An 8,601-nucleotide genomic window follows, 5' to 3' on the forward strand; every position below is an offset into this window, starting at 1 on the left:
GCACAGACCACATCGGAAATGTTTAAGGGAACAGCAACAAGTGACAAACCTGGCTGGGACATGCTTATCAATGTCTGCTCTGAAAGGTGAGATTTTTGTTTATTTTAACATCTTGATCATATGATTCCTTAGCTTTTTTGGATATTATTAGCCTAAATAAACTGATGAAATACACAATTACTGTAACTGTGAAACGTTATGAAAGCTGGCTAACTTACTTTTACAACTTACCTTACGAAAAAAACAAGAAAAAAAAACAAGGTTACTATAGTTAAACCACGGTAACCACAAATTAACCATGGTTTTGCTACAGTAGCCATAGTTTAACCATGGTATTCGTACAACTGTGGTTTTTATAATTAATATGCCAAAAAACATGGTTACTACACTTTTACTATAATAAAACTAGTAAAAGTGTTGTTGGGGTCCCCTTGAAACATTTCCGTTGTGGTCTGTGCTACTTGCAACACTTTTGTGTGCTTGGTTGTGTTGCGAGTATTTGCAGCGCATTTCTGTATTTGGTCGTGCTGTGAGTATTTGCAGCACATGTGTTGTCAAACTGATGAAGATGTTTTCTTAATTTGCTGGTACGTTTTCTTATTTGCATGTGTTTTCTTAAGTTGCAGCGCGTTGAGCTCTCTCGGCCACTGTCCATATGAGAAAGAAAAGCAGAAACAAATGAGATAATAGTTGACATACAATTAAGAGTATGGAAATACATGATAAAATGGATGTTGCTAGCAACTCAGTCTTGGAAGAACTTGATGAGAAATTATTAATTTCAAATTAAAATATCTGGCTTGTGATTGCAGACTTTGGTATCTTGGAAATCTGAGCACAGTTTGTGCTCAAATTTTCTACTGTGATCTCTTGTAAATATCTAGATGAGACAAATATGAGATTACAATTGTCTTTTTCTCCGAAGAAATTTCTGGCAGTAAGGAATGGGTGGCAGACAGGTTAAAACAATAAACCAATAAAGAAGAAAAGAACTTGTGTTTTACTTCAGTTATAAATCACTTGAGTTATAAAAGTTTTCAGTCTGATTTGAATGTGATGTGATAAAAGACTATTGAGTGCACTATTGAGTGCACACAAAAATATCACAGTCCAACTAGTCTAGTTTGATTACCAACAAATGAGTCTTATGAACTGATTCTTTTAATTAATCATTCAGATCAGATGACTCAAGGACTTATCAGTTTGAGTCAGTTTGACAAATGCTTTGCTAAATGAACTGAATCTATGGTTAGTGAATCGACATCTATACAGGTGAAGTACTTCCAAAAAGATTTGGATGTGCAGAAAAAGATTTGGGCAAATATTGTTTTCTTATGCTTGTAATTTAATATACACCTTTAAAAACTTTTTTTGCCACTATTTTACCCTGAAATTTGGCCAGAATTTTTTTAAAATTCGCTTTTCCATTACAATGTGTATATTACAATATACACATTATAAACCGCACATTATAAAATATATATCCAAATAAAATTTATGTACCGGTAATATAAATTTGTACTTGTATATCGCCCACCTCTAACTGAGCAGACAGAAATGTAAGCACAATTTGCCCTCTGTTTAATCTCACTGCTGTCTTGAAGAAACAACAGAGATATAAAAGAGATCTCATTTCTCAGATCTCAGATTCGTCTTTTATAGTGGATCTTTTCATTATGTGTGTTGGAGCTTGAGGATGGTTTGACATACAGAGCTTGAGCAGAATCGGTCCATCAACTCTAATGCAGCTAATGCCAAGACAAACACACAGATCTCTTGCAAATCATGGTCTGCTAAATAGTCCACATCATTAAACATAGTCTAAATGAACTACATACTACAACATTCGCACATCCACACAAAAGCTGACTGGGGTCATTATGGAACGATAAATTAGAAAAGATGTTGAAAGCAGTAGCAACATTTCAACAGTACAGTATGTAATTCATCAATATTTGATAGAATACTTGATTCTAATTGGCTAATCGTGGCATTTGGGGTTTATTTTACGATAATGACTGGATGACTGTACATTATCCTTTACTAATCAGCTACATGCTATGGCATCTAATATACAAATAAACACTCACCAGGCACTGATGTGCCCAAGGCCACAAACACCACAGCTGTGACAGTGTCCTTCAGGCCTACTGTACAACCAAAGTGAGAGGCCAAATCTCCAGTGACAGCGGTCAGGACCCCGATGAGTGTAATGGAGACGATGAAGCAGGCCCAGCCGTTCCAGTACTCTGTGGGTGGAACGAAGGCAAAAAGAACCTTCCAGAAAACTGTCAGGAAGTGCATGATGTAATCAAAGCACGAGGGCAAGCGCTCTTCCCCGCTCTCCTCCTCATCATCATCACCTGAGGAGGTAAACAAAAGGTACAGTATACAGAAAGGTTTGCTTGATTATGACAAAAAAAATTTCACGAGCATCACTGCAAAATGGAATGTGACACAATCATCGTTTTATTTCGATTTTCTAGTTTTCATAATCGTTGGAAGCCAAAAACGTAACTGAAAATAAAATTTGATCAATTGTCCAGCCCTAGTATAGTATATAGTATAGTATGTAGTAATTAGGAAAAAGCATTCAATTCAAATGAATTCAGGTCAAATAAATTTACTTTAATTTAATTATTTTAGTACAATTAAATGTTACACAACTTTCAGGTTTTGAAGAAAAATTCATCTTGGTTCACATAATTGTACACTGACAAACAACTGGTGAAGTATTTACTTTGAAACAATTTTCACTCAGAAATTGCTAGTAAATTTCACAAATAACGCATGTATTAAGACACTGACCTGCACTGACAGTGACAGCGCTAACAAACTGTTCTCTCCAGCTACTGCTGCCCACCACCAGCGCCAGGTTAGTCTTCTTTATGAGCTTGTCGACGGTATTCTGAAAAACACACAAATACATATATAAACACCAAAAAGACATATCAAACCTAAACCCACAAAACTGTGTCCTCGTAGTAGACAAGATTTAATATGACTCGGTCTCGTAACCCAGTGAGCACAGAGGTCTCAGCTAAACTGATTTCAGTGAGGCAGTGGGTGTGGGCTATGCACAACCCTGTCAGAATTTCATTTTCTCCAATGTCATCCTGTCCTAGCCGTTTTCTTGTTTGCATTTAGAGCGCTGCGGATAATCGCTGAGCGAGTAACGCAGTATTTCTACCTCAAATCTCTTCTAAATCGCTGTGCTACCTGACCCCAGTGACCTCCAGTATTGAGACTGTCACCATGGGAACAAGGAGGTAAGGATTCAGACAGAAATTGAACGTGAGAGACTGAGCAGGTAAGACCATTTCATGAAAGCTGTATTGTTTTTACTGATTCACAGGACTTACCTTAAACTCGTACGATTCCTCTATCACCACCTCCAGTTTGGTGTGCTCTCCCAGACTCGGGCAACCCATCTTGGCCACCTCCTCTTCCTCTTCTCCCACCGCCAGTTTGTTATCATTGGAGTCTCCTGTCAGAGGAAGACACATCAAAAATCTACTCAGCCATAGAGTTTGTACATAGCTGAGATGGTAGAACTCAATTTACAAGGAAATTCACTAAGAATGAATTGTGCTCACTGGTAGCGATGTTTATTTGCATGCACAGTCTAAGCTCGTTGTTGCGCTCAATTCACTAAAGGAATTTTGCAAATCAAGTAACTGAAAATGCAGCCAAAAATGTGTGTTGAACACAATTTGCATGATCATTTTCTATCTTGCAGGCCGTTTTTGAGTTCTAGTTTGAAGAGGATGCAGCAGACTACAGCAATCTGGCATACTTTGTTGTGACTCTGTAGCATGTTTCCAAAAAATAAATCATTAACTTTTATATTTTCATTGTACTAAAGCCAAAGCAAACTGTATGAATGTTGCAAGGAATGGGAGAATGCAGATTTTTTTGCCCCAAAAACCTATATTCAGATTAGGTTTTTATTTCTCACTGTTACAAGCTACAGTAGGGCTTTCAATCAGTGTTATTTTAGTATTATTTGTTATATAGTACATACAATATAACGAGAGAATATTTTGAATTAGCTTTCATTTTTATATTTTATTCTTTCATCAATTTATTTTATTTCAGCTTATTTCAACTGATGAAAACTATTTTAATAATTTTAACAAACATTGCTGTCAATATATAAATATATAAAAAAATACAATATGTTGATAAAAATGACAAAGCAGTCCCAAAAATTTCACAACAAAATAATCGATAAATAAAATACCTAACATTTTCCACAGACCCTTTAGAACATTTCTGTGGCCCCCAGGGGTCCCCAGAATGCAATGTGAAAACCCCTGAACTAGACTATGAATGAGTAGGGAACAAGAAGCAGATTTTTGTTTCAGGTTTCTGACATACATCACAGCTGTTTAGTGAATTCATCCCTTTGTGTTTATCATAATCCACTGTAATGTATCATATGCTATAATAGCACTACACATAAGGAGGAAATAAACATCATCTCTTTGTGTGTCTTAGAAAAGCATTGAGGAGAGAGACTGAAAGACAGAAATCATCAAAAAATGCTTATGTTAATGGCATCAACATTCTTAATTGGATTCTGTAACAGTATGGCAATTTGAAGAGCATGGGGATGAACATTACATTAGAGCAGTTAGTACATAATTAATGTGCAGAAACGGCCTAGAGATATTGCTTCAACATGGCTGCTTGCACTGCAACCAATTACTGCCTATTCCTTCTCTCCCATTATAACCATTATAAGACCTCCACTGTCTCCCATTAATCGCTCCATTCACACAAAGAAACCTTTCTATCAAATCTGTTTCTGAATTATTCAGGGATAGATGTGTAAGTTATTAATACAATATTAAAAAGAGACCCCAATCTGGTTTCTAATACAAATCCATAGAGAACTGCAGATGGAGCATGGATGTCACATAGAGATCCACGGACCGTGTTTCTGCCCGATCTCCAGCAGCACCGGCTCCCCCAGGTGGATGGTGAAGGTTTTGTTCTTCTCGTACTCCTCATCGTCAATGATCTTCACCTCCAGGATTTTCCTGTGGTGGACAAAGACATCAAATTGAAATGTAGTATATTTTCAAAGAATGTGTTATGTGAAATGTGGAAGTTGAAGAAACAATGGGATAACTATGCAGCAGTAGCCAATGATAAAGACTTGGAGAAAGAGCTGAGGAAAGGCTGAAACATGAGCAGAATGGTTTTCTGGGTAAATCGTTCGTAAAACCATTCTTATGTAGACTGTCATCTTCAGTGGACTGCAACAATTGATGGAGGAATGGATTTATGAATGATTTACACCACAATTCATTCTGCTTGTTTTTATACATGAGCCCTAAGGAGTGTATGTAACATCCATAATATTCACTGAACATACAATTATTGAAAAAAGGTGGGTTAATTCAGCACATTTGACTTTCCTCTTTAAAATATTATGCAGTGGGAATTTTGAGTTCTTGCATAATCTTGAGTTCATTGCTGATTCCCTCAGAGAGGCAGAAACACGTAGCAGCTCTGTTTTTAAATAATGGGGCTGCGGTACAATGTTTTTGTGCTTATGGCTAATCACCATTTGTCATTATTAGCACACACAACACTCTGGTCATGGTTGATAAACACTGTCTACAGAAAGGCTGTACAACAGCAACAAGGGGGAAGAAATAATTTAATTATTTTAGCAAAAAAGACGGTGGCACGCCATAACCACAGTATATAATTATGTGGTAACATTCATTTTAGCTTGTATTCTATTTTCTGCATGTTATGAAAGTCATTATACAATGGATAGTTCTGGCGATTAATGCTGATTGGTCAATACAGCCTTTTTAGTCATGCTGAAACGTACAATAGTGACGATTATGACACAAAACAAACACCTGTTCATTATATCATAGAGGCAACTATAAAATGATCAGGTGCTGCATCTAGTGCAAACACAGTGCTTTAATAAATTTGCTAAACATTTTAATAAAAATTTGAGTCCCTGATAATTTTATTGTGAAATAATAATTTTCTAAATTGATAAATTCTCAAGTTGTCACCAATATGTCACAAAACACTCCCTGTTAGACATAAAAACAACATTAGGCAAATATATGAATCCACACTTTCATCAAATGTTTGTACAGAAATAAGATGCTTTAAATGTGTTGCTTTCCAGATTATGTGCTCTTTCACAGGCATCGCAGCAATGTGTATGTGCTTTCTGAGCAGATGCGTAGAGTGAACACAAATGAATGAAGTGTGATGCACTAAAATAAATAAGTTACTGCTTTATGATCTCTATTGATGTTTTGGCTATATATGTAAAACAATTGTGTTGATAAAGGCTTTTATAGTTTAAACTGATTATGCATTCAGTCTCTGTGTTAATTTTGCATAACTGTGCAGATTCAGTGCAAAAAAAGAACAATGTTTGGTGTCTTATCCTGGATAACAATGCATACAGGAATAGAAGTGAACTGATCTGAAGACTCGGGTGAATGGAACACAGCTCATGGATAATGAAGAGAGAGAAAGAGAGAGAGAGAGAGACAAAGGCAGTTTCAAAAATTAAAAAGTACACAAATCTGTTGGCATGCTCAGGTACATGTGCATCTGCTGTGTAAACACAGTTTCCGCTGCTGTTTTGTACTGTAATCCCTCTATTACATGTTAGCACTAATCTTCTCTTTTCCCACCTCTCTTTGCTTTGCAGCCTTCATTGGCCAGACGTGTGTGTAATTAAATTCATTAGGACTTGTTCTTTATTAATTAGCCCACCGTGCTTATCCTACACGATTGTAACGCATGCTTTCAGTCCCATCCCCCCTTTAACCATTTCTCTCTTTTCACACTCTGCCTAATTTATCCATCTAAACTATGGATATATATAAATATATAGCTATATATATTATACTACCATTAATGTTTAAAAATATTTTTGATATTATTCAGCAAGGATGGATTAAATTGATCAAAAGTGACAGTAAAGAATTCAAAAATTTCAATTCTTTCTTTTCATTCAAGAATCCTGAAAAATTGTATCACAGTTTCCACAAAAATGTTAAGTAGCACAACTATTTTCAACATTGATAATTATAAGAAATGTTTCTTGAGCAGCAAATCATCATATTAGAATGATTTCTCAATGATCATGTGACACTGAAGACAAAATTCAGCCTTGCCATAACTGGAATAAATTATATTTTAAAATAGAAAACAGTTACTTTAAATTGTAATAATATTAAGTGATTTTCAAAAACATTTGTAAAATCTTACTGACCCTTTTTATATTATATATAAAATAAAATGTGGTCAGAATCCATTCACATAATTTGAAAAATAATTACGTCCACTGGGTGTGTTTACAGCTGGTATTATAATGTGGTCAAGTGTAAAGGGGCTCCTTGTGAAACAGTTTTTTTCTGGTTTCTTTGGCCTGGATATTGAAAGAGGTCATCAGGAGATAGTAAGATCTGACTGGATGAACAAACAGCAGGATAAGGAAAGATGAGCATAACAGAACACAGCAAACATTAACCATGAAGCCAGGAGTCCACATTAGCGTCATCTCCGTGACCAGGTAGGTTAACCCCACACGCCTGCTCTCAACTGTAATTAGAACTATTACTCACCGAGCCAAACGCTCCCCACCAAAGAAAGAGACAGATGTGCATAAACAAAAAAACTAACAAGGGACCTTAATGAGGTCTGAAACTCACACAGCTGCTCACTTCCAGTCTGTCCACTTCATACTCACATGCACATGCACACAGGGCCGTTTCAAGCCATTTTGACGCCCTAGGCGAAATCCAAATTGGATAAATAAATGTTATTATATTTGGATTTGGATACATGTTTAGATATTATCAATTACTACTATTTGTCTCTATCTGTTTTTTTTTTTTGTGTGTGTGTGTGTGTAATTGTTTTGTTGTTGTTTAAAACGTTGATTTAAAGTATCCGTTTTTTAATTATTATTTCAGTCAAACCCATAAAACACTGTTACCCCAAACTACATAAAAAAGCTTGATCAGTCACATAAAAGTAATCAGACTCCAGCTACTTATTCCTTTGTTACGCATTGACGTGTGAACTTCCCCTTTAAATGATGCAATGATCTGCCCTCTATGTGTTTGACGCTGCTCCCATTAAGCGCTGTTCGAAGTGAATTAATTAATTCAGCATTTCAACACTTCTGTAAGAATGCGTTAAATTCAACAAAGAGGTTTAATACAGGATGTATTGATCTTGTGAATTAGCGAATTTTACTGTACCAATATTTTTTTAATCGGCCGTAAAATTTTTATATGGGAATATTACACAACACACTGATCCTTTAACAATGCATTGGCACAAAAACGCACATCTTTTGGACCAATTTTGCAGCATGATTTCTCGACTGCCACAAATACTGCCTTAACAAAATACTAATTTTGTGCACTTTTTTACTGTACCAATATTTTAAATTGGTCTTTGAACTTAGCTTTATTGCAAGGCTAAAAAAAAACACGTTACTTTGCCAAAGCACTGACAGCACCCATAGATCTAATGGTGTTGTTGAGCACTCCAAATGCAAACTTTGCATGCAACAATCCGGCAGCAATTGACAGC

General features: G+C 35.9%; 1 protein-coding gene across 1 annotated transcript in view; it reads right to left on the minus strand.

Annotated features, from left to right (window-relative positions):
- The window catches only part of slc8a4a (solute carrier family 8 member 4a), an 85,377-nt gene that overhangs the window by 3,179 nt on the left and 73,597 nt on the right, over nt 1-8,601 (minus strand). The window contains exons 4-7 of the mRNA XM_016521503.1: nt 4,939-5,045; nt 3,363-3,487; nt 2,809-2,908; nt 2,091-2,363 (exon numbers count right to left, since the gene is read on the minus strand). Coding sequence (XP_016376989.1) covers nt 2,091-2,363; nt 2,809-2,908; nt 3,363-3,487; nt 4,939-5,045 — 605 coding nt within the window. The remainder of the gene's footprint in view (nt 1-2,090; nt 2,364-2,808; nt 2,909-3,362; nt 3,488-4,938; nt 5,046-8,601) is intronic.

The sequence above is a fragment of the Sinocyclocheilus rhinocerous genome, unplaced genomic scaffold (genome assembly GCF_001515625.1).
Source record: "Sinocyclocheilus rhinocerous isolate Xijiao unplaced genomic scaffold, SAMN03320098_v1.1 scaffold299, whole genome shotgun sequence".
Taxonomy (NCBI): Eukaryota; Metazoa; Chordata; class Actinopteri; order Cypriniformes; family Cyprinidae; genus Sinocyclocheilus; species Sinocyclocheilus rhinocerous.